The following is a 24,281-nucleotide window of genomic DNA, read 5'->3' on the forward strand; positions in this document are numbered from 1 at the left end:
TGATGAAGACAGAGAGTTTTAATATTTCATCTCTCTTCTGCTATTTTTAGACATTTTTCTACTTTTATTCTCTCCCCAAATCAGTTGTTATAAAACAAAACAAAACAAAACAAAAAAACCCTAAAAATCTCATACAAGCAAGAGAGAGAAAAAGAAGCCTTTGTTTGTTTGTTTGTTTAAATTGTTCTTTACTTGATTTTTTTTTTATGTTTCAGAAAACAGCTCAATAATGATAATTGTTTTGTTGCTTAGTTTCACTCTGGTGAAGACCATAAAAAAAACTACATCAAACATAAAGACTACTCATCATAGAAAATATGACTACAAAACAATGGATAATAAATATTTCTGACTCAAATATCAGCCTTTCTCCCAGACTCCAAGCTGTAGGGCACCTGGAGCTTCACCATGGAGGCCAGTGTTGATAGCATTTGTCATTTTACATGTCTTAACTTGTGGCAATCAGGAGTAACCATGGCAGGGAAGAGTGTCTAAATGCAGGACAACCAAGAGATGCTTAACTGTTTTACTTAGCCTTTTTGCATGCTAGGATAGAGAGCCTCATCTCTAAAGTTATTCAGTTTCTATGCCCAGATGAAATCTAAAAACAATATCTAGCTTGTTTGGACATAATCAGCTGAAGAACACCACATAATATGCCATCAAAAGCTCCACTACTGAACAAACTATCTGGGATTGTCAAAGTCCCAGGACACTGATTGGTGAAATCATGGAGATCCTTTCTCAGTATCATCAGGTAAGCTAGTCCACAAGGTAGTCACAGAGGACTTCCTAGGCCTCTGACACTGTACATATGAACATGGTCTATTTCTTCTTTGGAATGCAAATGTTAGATCCAAATTATGTCTAAGCAACTTTATACAACACGCTTACTTGTTTTTCTGGTATTTTTTGTCTTTAAGGGAAAACAAACAAAATAAAACACTCAATCTCACCAGAAATCAAGGTCTTTTATCACTACTTCATCAAGAAGTAAAAGACAACTATGTATGTATGTATGCATGTATGTATATGAAAAGTAAATATAGGCCACAGATTCAAGACTGTTCTGGAGTAAAAGATGCATTATTTTTTCTCATTGATACATCCCATGACATGATATTCACCATACTTTATACATCATAAATAAGATGTGCCGAAAGAGACAGAAATCTCATATGTCATAAATGGTATAAAACATGATTAATCTCAGCCTTTTTAATTGGTAGCACTGTACTTAAGTGCTGTGGTTTTTTTTTTTTTTTTTTTTTTTTTTTTTTTTTTTTTTGGAGACTGGGTTTTGGAGGCTGTCCTGGAACTCATTTTATAGACCAGACAGGTCTTAAACTCACAGAGATCTGCATGCCTCTGCCTTTTGAGGGCTGGGATTAAATGTGTGTACCATCAAGTGCTGTGATTTTGACCAAGTACACTAACTACAACTTCTCAGAGTAAATAACAAATTTCAATTTCAATTTTGTTTTGTTTTTTGAGACGGGGTTTCTCTGTATTTCTTTGGAGCCTGTCCTAGAACTAGCTCTGTAGACCAGGGTGGCCTCGAACTCACAGAGATCCATCTGCCTCTGCCTCCCCAGTGCTGGGACTAAAGGTGTGAGCCACCAATGCCTGGCTCAATTTCAATCTTAACATTATGAGTTTGGCAAGCTTTAGTGTGTCTTGCCATGTGTCCCTGTCTGGTAAGCTGGGGTTTCCACAGCACAAATAGGAAGAGTCCAGATCATTAACTAAAGTGTCCTGTGCATAGAGACACAGGCCAAATTAGGCCCCAAGGAAGTGTTTACAAACTCAATGGAAATTTGCAAATGCAACCAAGAGGGTTCTTGTGGCCCAGAAAGTCTTGTTAATAATTTTGGTAGGTCTTTAAAGTGGATACACAAGCCAATCTCCTCTCCTCAAACAGAACAATAAAACAAAACAAAGCGCTCCAAACACGTACCTCTCCAACATCATAGATCCAAATGCGACCTTCTGAGTCTCCCACAGCAACTTCTTTGCCGCCTTGTGCCCAACGAACACGGTTTAGGGCAGACGCCCCCTCAATGGCCACACTTGCTGTTGGCACCTGACAAAGGGGTTAACGACACAAAAAGGAATATGACTTTAAGTATACTAATCTACAGGTGTGTTTTTCTCCATGAGTCACAGGCACCTTCCTGTGCATGAAGCCATATCCATCCCCTGCACAAGAGTGAACGGGACTCATTGTTCTAGAATCATATGCTCCATTGACCTGAAGGGTAGAAAGGAGGGATACTAACAAAGAAGGGACATTTTTTTCCCACAGTCAAGGTATATCTGTGTGGATTTTGTCAGGTGTCTGTACAGCACACAAGCATGACAGATACACATGATGCTTGACCATCCAGATCATGTGGGATATGTCAAGGTGGGGGGGGGGAGATGCTCCTGTTTACTGAGGATCTACAATAGGCGAGGGAACAATAAATAACGCGAGTCTTTAAGAAAACGTGAGCATACTCGCACTGATATTATCCCATTTATCAACCTCACCAGGGAGTGGGTGGTCAGCAGAAAGGAAGTGCACACGGCCAAGGCTTGAAGGGTCTTAAATTCTCCCCCTTTCATTTTCTTCTTTCTCCAGGTGGCGATATCACGACAGATACAGAGAACGGCCCATAACTTTAGCACTGCCCATACGATGACACCCCATTACCATGTAGTTATCTATGTGTACTATGTGTTTTAATTAACCCTGGAAATCCAGAAGCACTGATAACTGGGCTATTAGTCATGATCACAGTGTGCCAGCAGCACTGTAGTAGAACCCACAGCCATTTGTTTGCTGCAAGAACCTTAGTGTGTGGGGGAAGGGTTTTGAGTCAGTTGAGACCTCTTTTTCAGTGTGTGTCCTCTTGTCTTCAAGGTTGGAAGTTTATAACTGTTTAGAGCTCCTGGGCCTTCTATAAGAATGTTGGATAGGAAGTGACAACATGCCATTAAGAAAGAAAATGGTTCATGTTAAAAGAAAAAGGGAAAAACGATTAAAAGAGAGCATCTCCTGCCACCGTGTGAGACCTGTGCCCAATAAATGTGATTCACCAACATGGAAACATGACATGTACTGTGGCTTAGCACCCCGGCATTCAGCTGCTCATGGATTGAAACCATCTGTTTATATGAAACTATTGAGCCAATACCTATCTTTAAAATAGCAATACAAACTCCATCATATGTAAGAATCTATGTTTAAACTTCATCTTGAAATCAATAAAAATTCTTTTCACCTGCTTAAATCATTGCATGTCAATTGTGAACAAAAATGTAAAGTAAAAATCGCCAGCTCATTTTTTAAAACATACTCAATTTCTACAATAAAGGTGCCTGCTGTGCAAGCCAGAGTCTGAATTTTTAACCAAACCTTGCAAAGAATAAAAACAATGTGAATTTAGATAGACTATAATTCTGTCAATACACTTTATTATTAGTTGTGCTAGCCTGAAAACTAATTCATGACTCAGCTCTGGAACCTTCAGAGTTCATCTTTAACACCGTAACTCAGTAGAATCATATAGGAGTTTCCATGTTCAATATCAAATTTTACCTTGAATAATCTAAAAGTTGAGTAAAACGCTTAATCTTCTACAAACATAGCTACAAAGTAAATTACTAAAAAACCCCCAACTGTCTCAAACAGTTAAAACAATGCCTACTGTGTTTCTAAAGAAATTAGTTTATTGGAAGCATAAGCAATATAGCAAACTGAAGTCTGTTTTAAACAACATGCAAAATACTTTCTTTTTCACAGTTATAAAATACAATAAAATATAAAAATAGGTTATCACAGCCTATAGTGCATGCTAAAAATTAACAAGTAACTGAAGAATGCATTAATATATATGCATTAATTTAAGTGGTATTTGAAGTTCAGATGTGAATGAGTGTGTATTAAAATAATCCACATGGCCTATGAATATGTCTTACTTTCAACTTTGATTTCCTAAGTATTCTCACGTCTTTGGGAACAGTCATTTTAATTGCAAATACAAGATGTATATAGCACAAATTACTAAGAAGGAAAAGCCAGTCGCATCAAAGGTATACAAGACATTTTTGCACAGGAGCAGCAGGAACAAATCAGTTTAAATGTATAATAAATTTGAGGAACAACAAAATAGGCTGGGAATTTATTTAGGCTCCCACAGTCTTTTTTTTTTTTTAAACAAATCTATTTCCTAATCTGACTTATCCCTGAAAAATATTACCCAACTTGCCTAAAGATGAAAAGAATAGGAGGGCTTTAAAAGTGTGAGGTAATGGAGTCAAGCTCCGTGTATTTTTACTGTCACTGTGAAAGCAGACCCACGCTTGTCACAAAGCCCAACAGCATGTGTGACCAACCCTAAGTTTTTAAATGTTAACCATAAAACTCCTCAGTGTTTCTCTCTTTGACACCCACAGAAAGAGTAGGCAATGTCACGACATCACTTTTTTTTTTCTGTTAAAAAACAAAACAAAACAAAAACCCTCAACAAAGTTAGATGGGAGTAATTAAGGAGGGTGTGGACCTCTCCATCCCTTCCTAGGCTTTGCAGCCGGATGTCATGCAAACTTCACCTCAGCTCAGCCTGCTTTCTGATACAGCAAACTCCCTAATCAATCTGGAAAAGGTTTGTTTTTTGGTTGCTTTGGGTGAATTTCTCCTAGTAAATAGAAGCAATATGATTTTAATCAACAGTGATGAAAGACTTTGGGAAGCCATTACAACGTAAGGTAATAGCATTTTACTATTAAAAGCAACGATGTTATAAACATTTCAACATCCCAAATGATGGGCATCTCACTCATGCCTTTTGATTATTTTCAAAGATGTGTTACATAACTTCCCTGTCACATAGTTCTTGGAAGTAAAAGGAGAAATAGGCTGCAATGGAAATACTTTTAAAAGGTGATAGTTGCAGGTATCTGTGCCCTTAAAGATGCCCAGATGCAACACCACCTGAAGGGAATTTCCATGCCCCCTTCCACAAAAAAAAAAAAAAAAAAAAAGCACAAAACCCTACACTCATGCCCCGCTCCTTCATGTCCTCCAGCTGTAGGATCCTTAATTAAAAAGCCCGAACAGCTTCCTGCTCCAAGCACTTCAAAAGACTTGCTTTCCTTGATGTAATTTCCCACCATGTATTCTTTACCTGGATATTTGTATTTAGGGAGAGCTCTCCAAACCCAAAACCAAGAAATGATGCAGAAGCCATTTTGGGACATATAATATTCATGTTCCTTCGATAATAACAACAACAACAACAACAAAATCCACGGGCTCTGACTAAGACCCTCAATAATCTTGAGGGACTGAAAAAAGGAACAAAGCAGATGATATACACTTTAAAAATAATTATTTAATTGTCAACTCTTTTTTTTTCTTTTTTAGAAATAGGCATTTTTCACTCGTTAATGGCTTTAGATGTGACACGTTAAAATCCCAATTTAAAAAAAAAACATGTTTTGTATACATGTTCAAAGTTAGACACTACTGCCTTGAAGTTCAATATTGTAGACAAGGAATATTTCCTTGGTAAAAATTAAATGAATGTTAGATCTCAACAGACAGCAGTGAAAAGAATCATATTTTATGGAGTCAAAACAGGAATTGTACAAATAGCCAACATTGACATAGTCACCCCATTTCAACAATCCATCTAAAAACAGCATCCACACAAGCTTTCTTTTCCAAGTGTCTGCCAACACAGTTATTTCAACACCGGGTGTCCTGTTCCTTAGGGAAAGGTGTGAATAAACCTTGTGCTCTTGAAAAAAAAAAAAGTGTGTGTGTGTGTGTGTGTGTGTGTGTGTGTGTGTGTGTGTGACATGTGCCATGTCAGCAATCATCTACTAAGATCTTCCACAGTTGAGGAATGAAGTAACTTGGAGTTTGGGCAAAGCATCTTCTGGTTCCCTTGTGGATATTCAAGGAATGGGGGGGGGGGCGGGGATGGGGTGGGGAACACAGGGCACAGCCCAGAGGCAATTGGAGGGGTTGTCCACAAAAGGCCATTTTTTGTTTGTTTGTTTGTTTTCCCCAGGAAAAATCAGACTGCAGAGTGGCCCCGGGTGCCCCCTCCCAGCCTGGGCCCGGATGCCTGCACTGCTCACCTCGGTGTCACTGTTGAGGTTCCAGAGGTCCAAGCGCCCCATCCCGTCCACGCAGGCAAAGAGCGCGGGATGCACAGGGGACCACATGACATCGTACACATAGTCTGCATTGTCTTCAAAGGAGTAGAGCGGCTTGTTGTGCTGTAAAGCAGAGAGACCGTGAAGACTTAGTGGCGCTGCTGCCGCCTCGGGCTGTCTAGAGAGCCTAATTAAAAACTTTGCACATTCACCAAGTGTCATAAAACTTCCCGAGATGAAAGTCCTCGAGAAGGTGAACCGGAGCTTTAATGTGACTACAACTGTCCAGTGGCATAAATAAATCCCGGGGGGTGGGGGATACTCTGAATGGGCCGGGGCCGGACCTACGGAGTGAGGCGGTTTCAGACACAGTTGTAAGCGACATTCCAGACAGGTGGACGCGACTGCCATTAGGTTAGAATTCTTGCGGGGCCAAGCTGTGCAAGTCGGAGGGAGCCTGAATCCAGCAGTGGATGCTCCGAAGCTCGGGCGGTCCCTGGGTACCCTGATTCTGCACTGAAGGCAACGTCTGCCACTTAGTGGTCCTCGCTTGTTGCTGCAGCAACGGTGACCGCTTCCAGTCCAACTAAAGGCCAAATTCATATTTTAACGCTTCCTTTGGGGCAAGGAGAGGGAACAAATACCTGTAAGAGGGTTTCAGCTTTTATAGGAAAGTAGGAATCGCCATTCGATACCCTAGCCTCACTAGCTTTCAGGGTTAGTTTACCTGAACCAAATGGAGTGATGTAGCTCATTGTAGAACCGCTGAACTTAACACAGAAAATACACCATCCTTTCCAAATCACTGAGGATTTCTAGGCCCCCTAAAGTTGATGTTCTGAGGGGAAACACTGAACATTCTTCCACTGCATACAAATGCCTCCACTCCAGAGGGATATAATAAATTAAAACGGCACACTTGATTTCCAGTGAATATTGTCACATCAAAATAGCGCAGAAGTCAGAGGCAAGTTTGAAAGTACACCAGAAATAAAACGTAATTGGACTCTATGAATTATTCATTCCATCTGGCTTGTCTTATTCTAATTTCTGCATAATGGCTTTACTAATCCCTGATCAATTAATGTAAAATGAAATTTAAATGATAATGAAAGCCCCAGAGATAAAAGAAATTAACTATTCTTGTATCCTCTGACAGAAATCTAAACAATGGGAATTTTTGTCTTCTTCCTCCAGTCAGCTGTCTGTAGTCACTTCTCAGGCTCTATGGAATGTCTACACAGGCCAGGGTGGTAAGATCAAGAAAAGATAACACACAATATAACAATCAAATCCTTTCTGCTTTGGATATTCAAAGAACACATCTGTAGGGAATCAGCTCCAAATATCAGAGTGAACTGCCAATGCGAGCTGCTTGTGCACGCAAAAAGCCCAGAGCAAATGTGCCGAAATTGAAGTGGAGGAAACCAGTTCTTTAACCTAAATACAATGCAACAGCTTGCTATGGTAGTGACTATAATTGATTTCTTTCTATTATTTGCATTTTTCGACATTTAAAGGTCACTAGTTTGATGCAAACGAAGTTTAGTTTGAAGCAACACAGGTTGGGCCAGTGGAGTGAGTGTGAGTGTGTGTGTGTGTGTGTGTGTGTGTGTGTGTGTGTGTGTGTGTTTGGAGTGTTTCTATAGAAGATAGATGCATCATATTTGTAACTTCAAAACTGTCTGTGAAGGAGTATAATTTGAAAACAATGTTTGTCATTGAAACACCACAAAGGAATAAACTAGACATTTGTCTTATAGTCCTGCATGTTATTACCCTGCAATTTTTACACAAAAAATGTTTTCCATTTAATGTCTGCAATATGATTAGAAGCCAAAATTATTTGCTTATCGGCTACTTACTTACATCTTCCTCTCACTGTCTGTATTACATAATTCAAACTTTTTCCAGAAAATTCAAGTGCCAAGTTATTACCTAATAGCATGATCGTATCATTTTCTGTTACATATATGAAAAAGAAAGTATGGAATATCTGATCCTTCTCTGATAGTTGTATACATTACAATCTAACTCGTTGCAAAAGAGAAAAAAAATGTTAGCACAGACTCTTGATTTTATAGGTAACTCATCACTATTGTTAGAGAATATAGTGCATTTCTTTTAAAGTTGATAGCAGCTAAGACAAACCTGAGTGGATTCTCAGTGTCCTCTCATTCCCTCAGCCAACAGTACAACTGAGCACACAGAGCTGTCGATATGGATACTCATACAGACATGCAATAAACATACAATACACCTGCCATTATTGTTTTGATCAACTAACCCTCCCCCAGCTTGAAACAATCACTCTCCAAGGAGCTGTCATCAGAAGGCATGCCAATCCCCTTAATAACTTATTCTGCTAACTTTTATAGGATGCTTCCTCTTTTTCTTTTTTATATTTTCTTTACTGAGAAGTTCAGTAAAAATTAGAGTCTGTTCTGGAGACAACACTTTTGAAACATCTGGAAATAACTTCCCTCATTTTTTTTTCTTTTTTCTTTTTTCTTTTTTTTCTTTCTTTCTTTTTCTTCTTCTTCTTCTTTTTTTTTTTTTTTTTTTTGCCGTTCATCATATTGATTGAAATACTATTCTTTTCTTGCCTTCCTGCAGTTTTCTCCTCCCCTGTAGCCCCCAAGGCTGAACCTTCTACTACAAAAGTCGCCTTGGAAGTCATGCTTGGCTACGGTAGGTGTGTGCTTGGAAAAGAGAAAGAGGGTTTACATTCTCAAAGGCTGTTTAACCTTCATAAGTTCATGGGTTGGGAAACTTCCTGAGCTCATTACTACAACATCTGGACTCCTATCTGTGGACCAGTAGGTCCCATGTCCTGCATAGGCATAAAACGCACGTGCAGAAATGCCATTTTGTATACTAGTGCTATTTTGAATAGTAATTATACTTTGTTCAATAAAGTATTTTATCATTTTATTTCATTTTGTCTCCAAGGATAGCATTATTAAAGATTGCTTTAAATTCATAGTTTTAAAAATGCATGATAAGCATTAATGTCATGAAATCTTAACATTTTCATAAAATACACTGAAAGCACCTAATCCCAAGCAGACTGCTTTTAAGTTTGTGAAACATAAATTTCAGGGATCACAAACTTTTTATGGCTCACTGGGGCTTGGGTATTGATTTTAGAATACCACAGATTGCGAAAGGATGGTGTGGGAACAAACACCACCAATCACTTTGAGAAGGACTCTCACAGTATCCTTTGTGTATATCAAAGCCACAGAGGCTTCATGATTTTAAACATTTACTCCAGAAAGTACCGAGGTCGTTTAGTTAACTAAATATTGCTCCACAGCGTGTTGCCGTAGACAGTGTTTTGCAAAGCAGTCAAATTTCACTAGACAAACCCCCTTCACCTGCACGTTTCCCTTGCAAATGCGATGTGTGGAAAAAAGGAAACAGAAGAGGTCGTCATCCACACCCTGTGCATGTGTGGCACATGCCACCGAAATGAAACCTCAAGCCCCTAGGTTTCCTCGGATCTCCAGTTGTGTGACTCCAATAGAACACATGAAGCTATGCAACCCAGCTTGCTTTCAATTTGCTGATGTTCAAACAGAGCTAGTGATCGGCCAGCACCAAGTGATGTGAAGGGCCCAAAAGAAGGTTTGCTGTGGGCCAGGCTCTGCACACACATTGTCTGACTTAATCTGCATAAAATTTCTGTAAGGTACATGTTGTTTATGGAAAAGAAAATTACAGCTCAGGAAAGTAAGTAGGTTGTGGAGGGTGGGAGGTAGGTTTTGGTCTTAGGGTTTCTAGTTGTTAAGCACATCGTCTATTTGCATTCCCTCTAGGGTCTTTAGTGTCTACAGAAAAATAAAAGTAAATCTATTACCTCTGTTCTTCACCCTTCTGTGCAATTCAACCAATGTTTCCTGAGCACATAGTAAAAACTTGTATAAACAGTTAAATAATTATTTCTGTTTTTCTCCCCCTAACCTAGTTATTAATGCCATTTAGGGTATCACCCACACTTCTGAGGGGTCGTTTGGTGGGAAGACAGGAAAATTTTCTCTTACGTGCTAGATGGAATGGGAACTGTCTTTTAGCCTGAAGAGCACAGCAAGGGTGTGCCTTGGAAAGTAGAGTAAAGAGAGCAAAAAGGGAAAAGACTCAGATACAGTTTTCTGACTGGGTGCCTCTGGTAACGGCTACAATGATGGCAGCTGAGAGCCAGGAGTAGCAAAGCTAGGACCAGGCAGAAAGGTCATGGAAGGCAGGGAAAAGCTGCAGGACTTGGACAATTTCATCTCATTCCTTGAAACGTTAGTTTTCTTATGTGTAAGATGGGAGCTGGTGTCCTGAGGCTGGGTTCTCCTTTCTGATTCTGGGATGGTTCTGCTGTGTACCACGTTTCTCAGCAGCAAAGATGGACTGAAATAGAGTGTGCAGGAAAGTTTGTTTTTCTAAAGGGCTGCTCGATGGAATCTATTATAACACAATCTGTCTTACGTGATGTTCATAGAACTTGGATCACAGTCTATGAACAGTTTAAACAATTTTAAATGCTCTCTAGAATTTGCAACTTAGTGAAACAATAAGGTAAAACCAAGAAATTGGAGTAATGGGAATAGTAATAGCTTTTCTCTTTGATCAACTGAAAAATAAGAAATACTGAATTTGCATTAAAGAATCAGGCAGTGAAATTTGTTTAAAGAAACCAAACTTCCCAATATGCAGCATTCTGCAGTGAAGACTCTAGAACTTGGCTATGCTTTATAAGCAAACAACCAATAGACTTGCCCATTCTCCAAACTGCTGATTCAGAAATGATTGCCATGGGGTGGCTTTCTGTTCACACTGAGATTACTGAGACTGACATGACATTTTCCTCTGTGTTCTTTGTCTTCTTCATTTATGAAGAATTTAGTCCTCCGAAGGCAGGGAATAGAAAGGTTTGTGTTATAATACTTCCAGACAGCCTCAAACACCCTATGTGCTTATTGAGGTTGGGCTGGTTTCCAAATGATGAACTTTCCAAGCAGACAAAAAAAAAAAAAAAAAAAAAAAAAAAAAGGTACCTGACCTGCAAACAGTTCTTTTGTTGGGGATGGGTTATTTTGTATGGGGTGCTACTCAGACAGATAGGGTAAAGGGCAGAAAAACTAATAATACAGTTTCTAACCCTGAGTTCTGAAGTGGACCGAAAACAAATGGGTACCACATAGAAACAATGTCCTCTTTCAAGAGAATGATGACCAAGACGAGTAACATGAAAATATCCTCCAAAAATTTTTCTGTGGGTCCCTGTGAAGTGACTAAAATAAAGAGTCAGCCAGTTCTTTCAGGAAGCATCAAAGTTGCAGTATCACTTTAAGAAAGAAAACACTACCAAAGGACCCCAAGACTTTAGGCTCACACAAATGGATGCCTCTACCATAAAAGAAAGTGGTTAAACAAACAAATAAACCAAAACTCACAAATCAAACCAAAGAAACCAACACTGTTGGACCCCGAAAGGTGTTGGAAATCAGTAACATCATTGGAAATTTTCATATGCAACTTAATTTGAGGTCTTTCAAATGCACAAAGTATACCTTAATTTCTGTGACCTCTTACTAAATATCATGCACATGATACCAGCCTGATGACTTGTCTTCAGGTACAGGAGCTGGAGCATAGACAGCAACACTTTGGGTAAACTATTCTCAATAGAACGTATAAAACAGGCCAGTATATTGTTTTTGGTCATTAACAAAAACTGTGTAAAGCCTTCCATATGAACTAGCTGTTCTAAAACAAATTATGGACATCCAGGTACTCGACGTTTGTCTCTATCCAAATGTAGTTAACTGAGTGAGAGCTGAAGCCACATGAAAGGCGTTCTTTGTTGCTCTGCCTTCCTCTCCAGCTTATTTGCATGGAAGAATCCTCCTAATCCAGGAGGCGCCACCAATAAAGAGCCCAATTATCCATAAAAAAAAAATGTACACATATTCACAGGTTTTGACTAGTATGTGAGTGTTCAAAGCTATGAGGAAAGCTACAAGCTTTGCCCAATTCATAAAGGGAGCATTTCCCACACTGACAGTTTTATGAATGTCAGCTTGACCTCATGGCTCTTTAAAATTGGCATTGTAGGGGCATACATTTCATGGACACACTGTGGAAACATTAAGCAGGGTAGCTGCTCTTTGGAATGGCAGGGAAGGGAGGAGGATTGAGTCTCCAACACTGGGGTCAGCTGAGTCGCTTCATTCCTTCAACAGCTTCTCCTCCCAAGCTACATTCTCTTTCTCTTGGGAGAATTGTGGAGCAACAGAAAGGGGTGAGTAGGTTCAAAAGAGCCCCCTTCGTTGGGTGCACATTTTTTTTAGCTCTGTCACTACTATGGCAGAGGTGCTTCGTATTCAGTATCATATCAGTTAGGCAATAAAGCATCCTGTAAATCCATGAGGGTCAGTATAATTAAAGAGCTCCAGAAGGATGGAGAGAAAATGTGACTATCTCTCTGAAGGAATGGGGGCAGGGGACAAAGAGGGAGAACGGACCACACCCGAAAGTAGCTAGATCTGTGGTGGTGTCTGTGCCTGGAAGTCATGGAGAATTAGAAGAAGAAAGCAGTCAGTGTCTGCCAGCCTGAGTTCTGTGTGTTTATTATGACTTAGATGTCAAGTTGTACAACTAACTGTATTTTACTAGCCAGTAGGCTACACGGCAAAATATTTCCACTGAAATAGTTTTAAATGCCGATCTCCACTTTAAGGCCCGACATTTGTGACATCGGGCTTACAAACTATCACAGATGTAAACTCTCTTTTATTGTTGATCTTGTTTGAGGCAGGGTGTCAGGTAGCCATGGCTGAACTGGAACTAACTTTGTAGCTGGGGATGACCTTGAATTCCTGCTCCTCTGGTTTTATGCAGTGTTAGAGATGAAACATAGATTTTTGTGTTTCTTTCAATTGACTTATACCATCAATCCTACACAAATTTTAAAATCCATTCTTCCCACACACATATTAATATATATATGATATATCTTATATATAGTAATATACATATCATGTGTATATATTACTAGAATTACCTGTCCCCATTAATCCCTTTTACCCCCTTACATTCCCACTGAACTATGTCTTCTCACAAATCCTCCTCCTACTTTGATACCTTTTAAACTTCTCTGGTGACCCACAGTGTTTAATTAGGGTTGCTTACATGAATATAGGTGAGGAGTTACTCACTTAAGCAACAACAGCTTCGGAGCTGCTGCTACCACCACCACCGGCAATGCAGGAACTATGAAAGTCTAGTAGCGAGGTGTGTCTCACGAATCCTTCTCCTGCTGGTGTTTTTCTGAGAGGCTCAGTCTTGTCAGGTAGCGACAGCTAGTGTGAGTTCATGATGAATGTTGAAAATACCCAAATTAAAAAATATCAAATTAACAATTGATTCTACTCTTATTCCCCCGTTGTATTTATTTCTGATCCGTCTAAGTTGGTATTTGCCAATTATCAAAGCTGATCTGGTATTGATGAGTTCACTGCATCAGAATGCAGCATTTAGGTGTGTGAATGTGCTTGTCCATGTGCGTGTGTATGCATACATGTGTGCGTATGTGTGTGTTTGGATGTATTTTCAGAGTAAGTTAGCTCGTCTTGCTTATGTCTCCTATATTAAATGTACTATATCTTTTGTATAATATTTAATACTAATATAGGACTTAGTTGTTTTAATTTTGATGAGAACCAGAATGGAGAAGCCTAAAAAGTAGAAGTTTAAAGCATTCTGCCTGAGTTAGCAGTATCTTTGCAACAGATTTGATGACTATTTTATTTCTATTTAGCCAAACTGGAATTACTTTCTACTGAAGAAACAAACATGAACTAAGCATGAGGTCAATGTGAGGTGAGGTGATATTGTAAATGGCCACATGATCCCTTGGATTACTTTCTGTTCTAGATAATTTGCAAAGTGAAGAAATCACAGAAGGCTCGTCAAGATGGACCTATATTTGTTTGATCTCGAAACAGCTACTGTGGGGTAAAAATGAGTTCTAATTTATCTTACAATATTAGATGTAAAATGATAATTAATGCAGGAGGCCTAGATGGAGGGAACCTTTAATTTTACAACTAACTGGTGTGCGTCTCAACGAAATTATTTAGAAGGCTATGCTTGAGGAGGTAACCTGTGCAGTATAACATTAAAATACAGGCTAACATTTCCCTAGGAGGTAACCTGTGCAGTATAACATTAAAATACAGGCTAACATTTCCCTTCCCTGCTGGTTGAAAGAGCAAAAGAAAGGGTTTCCAAAGCCTTTACTTTTTTGCACAATGAGAAAGCCCAGTGAGCTGGGTGAATTTTAAGTCCCCAAAGTGTTTGTAGTTATATGAATTAGTCACACATGTCTGCATAAATATTCAGCAGCTCAAAAGCATGTGTTCATGGGTGAATGTTGAGGAGGGCTGTGGAAGTAAAGGACAGGAAATATGCATACAGGCTGAGCTGGGACATGGCTTGATGATTACTTCTGTGGTTTCCTTCACAGTTAAAGTATTCTGCATGGAAGAGCTTTTTAAAAAGGGATGCAGTAAATGCATGGACAGGATTTGGTGACAGCACAGGCCCTTTTATCAAAAGCCAATCTTAATGTTGACTGTCTGGTGCTAAGAAAGGAGAGGAGAAGGGATAAAAATGACGACAAAGTAAAAACAAAACAAAAGCATAAACAAACAAACAAAACAAAAAAGCAAGTAAACCAGACATTGCCTGGATATCGTGTTTATCAGAAATGCACCAAAAGACTTTTGGAGTTGTGGAGATAGTGTTTTCTGTTATCTGGTAAACCGTTACGAAGGTGGATCTCCAATTTTGTTCATCTTCTTGCTTGCCAAAGTTAAAACTTGAGATTTTATTGTGTGTGTGTCTTCCTTCTGCTACTTTGGACCTTTAAAAGTACAGGAGCAGAGACACACACCGTTAAAACGACATCAGTTTAGAAGGCGTTCATGCCACTTGTCCCTGCTGTGGCTTCCCTTCACCAAGCACATGTTTCAGGTAGGGTATCAGTGATCTACTGAGAGCAGAATGCAGGCTTACTGCCTTCGGCAATCAATGGGAGTCAAGATTTTACTCTGTTCGTAAGCACTAACAAACCAGATAGGAGAATGGGGGGGGGGGGAGAGGGTTCCGAAATGAAAATTGAGAAAGTCATGTGTTTGGAGATGTATTTTTCACACTTTATTCCAGGAAGGTCTGCTGTATCTTCACGTTATGTAACTCGCAGAGAGCTCTAACAGGGACATGGCATCCTGATGAGCGGTTCTTACAATTTGGTACTGAAGCAGATCCAAGCGGCGTGAAAACCAAGATGAAAGGGAGCACACCAGAGTTACAAGCAGTGTGGAGATTGCACGGTCTGAAGAAAAGAGAGAGGCAAATTCTTTCTCAAAGACAACATTCCTAGGTAAAACTCAGCAAGGAATTTACCTTGTCTGAGAAGCTTCGGAAAACAGAGCCGGCTGCCTGTCTTGTTTACACTAAAGAAAGAGAACAGGTATACAGCCGGGCATTGACTCTGTCAGGTGCCAGAGGAATTCCAAGACTGGCTTGCAGGTTCCCCTCTGATGTGGTACAGGAAGGTATTAGCTAGAACAGATGCCGAGACACCGATAGATGGGAAGGAAGACAGCCAAGTGGCAAGAGCAAAGCGTGTCTGGTCACATAAGTCAGGGTGGCATTCCCAGTTAGATGTCAAGGTGAGAGCCGGGAAAGCCCTAGTAGGCCTAAGCATTTGTCCACACAGAGAAAATAATAATAATTTTTGATCATGGGTATATTAAGACTTCTAATTCATTGAGAGTATGCATTGATAAATGTGCCATGTACTAAATACATCTGAAGATATCTAACATCCATGTGCAAGTTTTCATCTTTTCTGAGCGTGGATGACTGTGTAGTGGGTACCTGTCACTTAACAGAAGACGAAAGAAGTAGGGCAAGGCAAGGGGCTGGCATTTTAAACATGGTGCATTTGGGCCTGGGAGTGACTCTCAAATTAAACTGACAATAGAAACAGAGAGATGGGGCTAGGGCAGGACAAAGAAGTGTTGAGGGACAGGAAAGCTGCCATTAAGAGAAAGAAGGCAAGACCTAGGCAGAGTGCTAGACGACGGCTACTTATCAGTTCAGGGCTCACTGATGGTGTGAAAGACAGACACACAAGAGGAGTAAGAGGAAAGGCTGGGATGAACAGTGCTCAGTGCTGACACCGCTGGCTTTTCAAGAGCTTCTGCCAGCTGTGCACCCGACAGGATACTAATACCTGGAATTCAAAAGTTAAAGCCAAAATCCAACCATCCAGTTAATAGGTGGGCAAAGGATTTGAGTAAAGGGTTCTCATAGGAACCCCAACTGTCCAATAAACACATGCAAAAACGTTCAATGTTCTACCTGACAGGAACATGCATATGTAAATTACATTGAGATTCCATCTTATCCCATTTGGAATGGCTACCATGAAGAAAAACAAAACAAAACAAAACAAACAACAACAACAACAACAAAACAAAACAACAACAACAAAAAAAAATAATGGTGTTCAGGGTATGGGGCAAAGCAACCCTCACACATTGCTGCTGGAAATGTAAACCAGCTTAGTCACTCTATAAATCCGTGTGGTGGATCTAGCCAGGAATAGTCTTTGTACCATAGAAAAAGAAATTAAACATATAATGCATTCTATCCTATTAAAAACAGATGAAAATTAAAGCATCAGTATATATCCATAAACTCTTTGTAAGTCTTGCATTTCAAATGATTTGTGTTTATGTTTGAAAGACATGAACAAAACCCATGTGTTTGTCCAGGAAGAGCAGTGAGACCAGGAAACTGAATGGTACAGAGCCTGGACCCAAATCAGCACTCTGTATGACAGCTGAGCATGGGCAGAACATCAGTGAAGGTGGTACCCCTGGATGAAATGGTTTTTCCATTCATTATCAGCAGAGCCAACCTCATTACACCAATTGTATTTTCCCTCAAGGCCCTATCAGCCCTGGGCGTTAGACTTGGAGAGACTGTAGCACTCAGGTACTAGGAGCCAGGGTGATGAAGAGATGTGAAATTGTGATGATAACAGGGTTTATTTCTGGTTTACAAGCAAGAGTAAACCAGGATACCGAAGTAGGCTCAGTTTCCATTACAGGATGAACTGCATTGCTTTCAAAATTAAATTCCTATCCCCAGTACCTTAGAATGTGATTGCTGTCTTTGGAGATGCAGCCTTTGAACAGGCAATTAAGTTTAAATTTGGCTTTGGGGAATGTAATGCTATGTGAGCGGTGTCTTTACAAGGACCTGGACATGTGTAGGAGGAAGACCACTTGGAGACACAGAAGGAAGACTGCCGTCGGTAGGTTACGGCACTTTGGTATCAGAACGGTGAGGAAATGCATTTCTGCTGTTGAAGCCTCTCCATCCACGATACTTTCTCCAGGCAAGCTAACGAGCTCATAACTTAAAGGGGAAGCAGTGTAAGATTCCATCTTCCTCTCATCCACAGATGCCCTCTCGGGTTTATCTACCGACAATTCTGCTTCCATGGAAGGGTCTCAACCATACCAGACACTCTACTTCTGAGAAGCCACCTCTGTCTTTTTCTGAACGTGTCCTTTTGTAACCAGTGACAGTAGTTCCAGTTAGCTTTACTGTGCCTTCTGGTGAAAGGGGCAAGTTGGGTGGAATGAATATAAATTATGTCCCCCAGTTCTGGAGACAGCAAAGCCTTTGAAAAATTTCAAATTGGCTTCCATAATACCCATCACACTCTTGTGACATGTGAGCAGGTAATGACAGGGAAAGGGACATTCTGTGGTCTCCATATAAACTACCCCAGGGATCTGCCCACCCTTAACTAGGATAGGGGAGCTCTGCCACAGCAAGGCAGTCTCTTTTGCCTAGGGTCAGAGTTGTGTTCTCTTTACGTTTAATAGTCTTGTATGTATAGTGTATGCATGTATGTACATGTTCCTACATGTAAGTGTAGATGCCTGTGCCTGAATATGTAGAGGTCAATATTAGATGCCTTCTCCCTTCGTTCTTTTCCTTACTTTCTTTGAGATACGTCTGTCTTTGAGCCCAGAACTCACTGATTGGCTTGGTTGGTTGCCTAGCAAACCTCTGGGATCCTGCTATCCCTGCCTCCCAGATGGGTGCTGCCAAGCCTCGTTTTGTATAGGGGTCCTGGGGATCTGAACTCACACTCTCGTTGGTCACAGTAAGCACTTTGCTCATCGAGTTTCCTCCCAGGTCTCCCAAGCCTTATTTAGTTTGGAGTTTATTTAGGTTTGATCTTGCCCCTCCCTGCATCCTCTGCCTCATCTTCGCTTTCTATCAGAGAAGAGGTTCAGTGGGTAACACGGTATCCGTCGAGAGGATAGGTAGGGTAAGCACAGAGAGAAGAGCTGGCATGGATTCTAAAGCTGACACCCTCTCACACATGGCCTGGGGTTCACTTTTAGACTCAAGAGCAGCCCCCTGCCAAGCTCTCCTTAGCAGCCGCCTTGAAGGCTAATTACTGCTGAATGCATTCTCCAAGTTGGAAAAATTTCAAAGAGTTTTTGAATACATTTCTGCAGTTCTCTTAACAATAGGATCTATCAAACACTAGGCGAAGGCTCTGCTTAAAGCGCAGACAGGAGATCTGAAGAGTGTGTTTGATTGCCAAAGTGACTAATTTATCTTTGCACAGTATTAATGATGCTACAATAACCAATATCTGTAGCTCAGTTTTGACAGTGTATCGCAACGGTTCCTATTGTTTAAGAAAGAAGAGAAAGAAGGGGAAAAAAGGAAGAAAAGAAAGCAGGGAAGAAAGAGAGTGTTTTATTTCGCTACATTTCAATTTGTTAACAAGACTCCACATAAGCAAAACCAGAGGTCATTAGCAAACAACCAAAACATGCCTGTCTCCAGAAGCTTCCAACCCCCTTCATCATTTAAAATATAGCTCTGTCGAAAACCCGGCTCATGACAAATCCTGAACATGAAAAATTCAATGCAGACTAGAAACCACCTGACTTTGCTTTGGGCTTGCACTCTTTAAAATTACCTAGAAAACACCGTAATCTTCTCTCCATGAGGCTGGCGGTGAGCCAGAGCCCTGGCTCCGGAGGCAAAGGGCAAACTGAAAATCATGTCTCCATAGACAGCTCCACCCTCTCTCCCAAGTCCACTTGGCCTCCTGACAGAAAGTGAGGTCTGAAGCACATTCATCCTGGGCCTGGGCTTTCTTGGCCTAAACTCAAGACTCTTGTAGGACAAACAAAAATGAAATCCCAAATGTTAGCACCCTGCCTGAAGAAGTCAAACGGGTTGAAATGAACGCTCTGCATATGGTGAGTGGTCCACATCTGCAGTTTAATAGGAGACCAACAGAATGAGAGGATAACGGGGCTTTCTGGTAGGATGCGAGTGGTTAGCTAAGATTTTAAAATTCCAGCGTGAGGTTTGAAAATGGGGGCAGGGAGGATTGAGTGAATTTGAGAGGCAAGTCTATTGCCATGCCGGAGGCACGTTGAGAGTGACCCACTAAAGGTAGAGAGGATGGAAGGTCTAGAACTGTGCTGTGGGGACATGCTCGCTTTGGCACCTGTGTTGCTAGACCTGTGCAAGCCTCCCTGTGCCCTCATTCCCTGCCTCTGAGAGCTGTAGATTTTAAGGACTGCCTGTGTCCTGTACCCACCCACTCACTCTGCATGCCCACTCGCTCTCACGCTGAGGCTGGGAGAGAGCCAGGAGAGACTGTCAAGTAATGTTTACCTCCTGCCAAGCTAGTGACAGGCTCAGTACAAATAGCTACATTGAGAAAGTGTCACTACACAGATCCCATGGTCAGTGCAGCAGCAAGACAGGCCGGGGTACAAACATGGCTATCGATCTCACTGGGGAAATGGCGGGGCCAAGCCTTTTGAGGGATTCCTCTCTGCTTGTAATTACTACAGTGTGCTTCAGTAAGTCAGGTTTGTTCACAGCCTCCTCCACTGTGCTCTGTTTGGGCACCATAGCTTTTTTCTACTCCTGAAGGGCCTCCTATTCCCTGCCCTGATCACTAACTGTCCAGTCATGTCATTTCCATGGAGTCCAAAAACACCATAATCTGATCTCAGATGCAGAACTTTTGAAAAATTCTCTTCTTCAGCTTCTAGTTCTTTTCACAAGTATGTATGTATGTATGTATATATTATGTATGCATGAATATATGCATGTGTGCATGCATGCATGCATACGTGTATATGTGTGCTGCATGTGTGGAGGTCAGAATAACTTGTAGGAGTTAGTTTGTTCTCTTCTCCCTTTGGATGGGTTCTAAGAAGTCAACACAGGTTTGTCAGGCTTAGTGCTAACCTCTGTTACCCATGAATCATGTAACCAGCACTAGCTTCTTTTTAGTCTCAGTGCATTCTGGGTATCTCTCTTAAATAGTACTATTTAACTATAGTCTTATTTCATTACCAAGTACTCAGTTTTCCACGTAGCACTCTGCCTTTTTTGCTTCTGTTCTCAACATGTAAATACTCCTAGAACACGTATGTTTTGGAGAGATTCCTTCAGGTAGGTACTGCTGACTGGAGCCAATGTTAAAATGAACCAATGTTCTGTTGTAAATTTATCATAATTTTTAATAAACCTTCCAACAGAAACTCCTGCAATATGAGATCATATAGGGATGGCATGAGAATGTCGTGATCCAGGTTTGCAAATTCCCTGCATGTCCGCTAGAACAATGACTCTGTATTGTCGCCTCATTTTTTCTGACAACTTTACCCCTATAACTGTGGTGAAGAACATGAATGGATTATCGCTTCTTTCAGTTCCCACTTCTCATCAGAATTAGTGCTGCAGTCTCTGGGTGTTTTCATGCCCTTGTTACATGGCCCTCCACGGTACTTTGTTATGTGGTACTCCAGCACCTACAAGCTTTCAGTAAAGAGCTAATTAACACATATGTACTTTGTTCTGCTCCATGTGTGTTTAAATTGCATTATAATGAAATCGAGGCAATATGGGATACTGACAGGAACTTTGGTTCTGTAAAGAATTTATAGCCCACTGTGGTGGCACCCACCTCTAATCCCAGTGTCTGGAGGCAGAGGGATGCCTCTAATCCCAACCCTTGGAGGCAGAGGCAGGTGGATCTCTGTAGGTTTTTAGGTCAGCCTGCTTTACATAGTGAGTTCCAGGCTGGCCAGAATTATGTAGAGGTACTGTGTTTAAGAGAAACAGCATTCTATTCATTATTTTCGGTAGAGTAAGAAGATGTATACGGTGAATCTGTTGATGTCAGGGACTGGGATCCATTTCTACTTTTGTTACAGCACCCAGCAGCACACTTAGAGCACATTAAGTTCTCCTTGAGTGCTGATTTCATGAATGAATAACTGACCAAGTCTAATTCTCTTTTGAGTAGACAGGGAAAGCAATATATGTGTTTATTTTGCCATAGAAGCTTAATTCCATTTTCATTATTTTTTTTGCAAGTTTCATGATGCCGATATTGTAGATATATAAATTAGTTCATAAACATTATGAGCATAAGTGAAATCCATGCACATGAATGTCTGGACAGAAGGAGACAATCCGTGAGGCAGGGGGAAAGGGTGATAGGTGCAAAATGAAGTAGAGATGCACTACTTAGGCTAGACAGAGATATCTTTGCAGGCCCACTGGTGAACTAGTTGTATTTCAGTCTTTAGCATGTCAGAGTGCAAGCTGAAATAGCCTATTATTAAGCTGCAATCAGTCAATGTGACAATCGACATATATCACAGCTTCATCACAACCCCACTGAGAGTTGTAGGGAAGACAGATGAGACATAAGAGATGGCCACTGCCCTCAAGAAACTCAGAGCTCAGTGGAAAACAGAAGCAGCTCCTAGCTCAATGGAAGTCATTGGCATTATACTGAGGGGCTGTGAGAGCTGCAGAAAATTACCAGCCAGTCCAGTAAGCAGCTCAAATCTGAGTCCACTACTAAATTGTAAACAGTAGCAGGTAGATAGCTCAAATATTAGCTCACATTTAGTACACCAATTTTGAACCCAATTATAATGAATAGGAGGTGGAAATATGGGGTTAAAATCACAGGGTAAATAACTCTTTCTCATTCTTCTCCTGAAGCCAGTTTTCTTTTCTGCAAACAAAAAACAAAAACAAAACAAAGCAGAACAACCAAAGCAAAGCAAAGCAAACAAACAAACCCAAAAACAAAAACAAACTTTGAGGATTTGAAGTGGAGAACCTTAAAGTGCTCTAAGGTTGATTCTTAGATCTTTTTTTAACCAAATGTTCTTGTTGGTTGGTGTTGGTAAGTTTAAGTTTTTCTCTCTCCCTCTCCATCTCCCCCCACCCCCCATGTGTGTATAGGTCATCTCAGAGACCAGAAGAGGGCATCGGGTTCCCTAGAGCTGTAGAGCTGTAGTTAGAGTTACAGGTATTTGTGAGCCATCCTACATGGGTGCAGGAACTGAAGTCGGGTCTTCTGGAAGAGCAGCAAGTGTGCTTTGGCACCGCTACACCATGTTGCTCTCTGAACTGTAACCTTCATCACAAATGCTTGTGGCAGATCGGGTTCATTTATTGAATCAGCATTGCCCTGGCACTGCACACGTCTCCACACACAGCTCCTTCACGGCTTTTAAAGCCTTGTTCCATTTCCATCTCTAATCATTATTTCTGAAAACACAGCTCTCTCTTTATTTTCTGTCTTGATCCAATCCAAGCAGCTTAACTGTGTTACTCAGATAATCTCAATGCTGACTAATCTGTAGAATTTATTTGACATTATTACCAATGTGTAAATTGGAATGATCGTCATTAGAATTTCTGAGACTAGTGGCTAGACTTTTGCCTAGAGTGTGGAGAACAAAAAAAGAGGAGGTAGGGCTTTCTAAAATGATTATGGAAGCTAGTAGAGCAGGGACTCATCAGTTTCCAGGGTAATAGTCCACAGATTGCTCTCTCTTACTCGCAGGTAAAAATCTCCCACTCTGGTCAATCTGAGGATCTCCATATTCCATACAGTTCTGTCAATCTTGATGAATAGAGAACTCTCTGAGAAATACAGTTGCTTGTTTTGCTTAACTTTTATGTTGTCTTTACAGGACTATCATGGAGCTCCCTCTCCTTCACAAGAAGGCTCCTGTGAAGAGTACACCACACACACACACACACACACACACACACATACACACACACACACACACACACACACACACACACACACACCACAGAGACAGCTGTATGTATGTTGTAGTGTGAGGAATGTTCTGAAATAATTATATAAGAATATGAATGGAGACCCTGTTCAGAGACACGTGATTTTGTCACAAACTCAATAAAGAAAATGCTATTTTGTCAATAGACTTCGGAGGTTTGGTGTCAGAAGGAACATTCTTAGAGGGAAGCATGGCCATTCTAATCTATAACCAATCTACATTAGCATAAAACACAATGAAGAGAGGAACTGAGAGCATTCACAGGTATGCATTCGGGAATTCGGGATTCGGGTTCATGTTGGTGGTTAAGGAAATGGGGAAATGTTTTTTTTTTTTTTTTTTTTTTTTTTTTTTTTTTTAAGACAGGGTTTCTCTGTGTAGTCGTGGCTATCCTGGAACTTTCTCTGTACACCAGACTGGCCTCCAACTCACAGAGCTCTTCCTGCCTTTGCATTCACTAGCACTGCCTAGCTCAGAGCTGCTGATTTTTCAGTGGGTGCTGGGAACTTAACTCAGGTCGCTTGAGCTACTTTCCAGTTTTATTTTTTTAAAAGATTTATTCATTTAGTATGTACACAGTGTTGTGCTGCATGTATCCCTGAATGCCAGAAGAAGGCACCCAATCTCATTACAGGTGGTTGTGAACCACCATGTGGCTGCTGGGAATTGAACTCAGGACCTCTGGAAGAGCAGGCAGAGTGCTCTTAACCCCTGAGCCATCTTTTCAGCCCAAGGAGATGGTTCTAATAGAAAATAACAACAAAGGCGGGTCATTTGCTGACCTCTGTTAAAGCAGGGCAGGGAGAAGGGGGCTGGGGAATCAAACTGTTCAGGCCCATAGGAAGTTGTTCACAGGTAGGTGTGGCAGCCAAGAGCACCAAG

General features: G+C 40.8%; 1 protein-coding gene across 12 annotated transcripts in view; it reads right to left on the reverse strand.

Moving 5' to 3' along the window:
* Positions 1-24,281, reverse strand: part of Dync1i1 (dynein cytoplasmic 1 intermediate chain 1) — a 480,988-nt gene that overhangs the window by 15,088 nt on the left and 441,619 nt on the right. For all 12 annotated transcript variants that reach the window (XM_051177158.1, XM_051177161.1, XM_051177156.1 and 9 more), the window contains 2 exons: positions 6,133-6,273; positions 1,958-2,083 (listed from right to left, as the gene is read on the reverse strand). In XM_051177158.1, the coding sequence (XP_051033115.1) occupies positions 1,958-2,083; positions 6,133-6,273 (267 nt within the window). The remainder of the gene's footprint in view (positions 1-1,957; positions 2,084-6,132; positions 6,274-24,281) is intronic.

This window comes from Phodopus roborovskii, unplaced genomic scaffold (genome assembly GCF_943737965.1).
Source record: "Phodopus roborovskii unplaced genomic scaffold, PHOROB, whole genome shotgun sequence".
NCBI classification, from domain to species: Eukaryota; Metazoa; Chordata; class Mammalia; order Rodentia; family Cricetidae; genus Phodopus; species Phodopus roborovskii.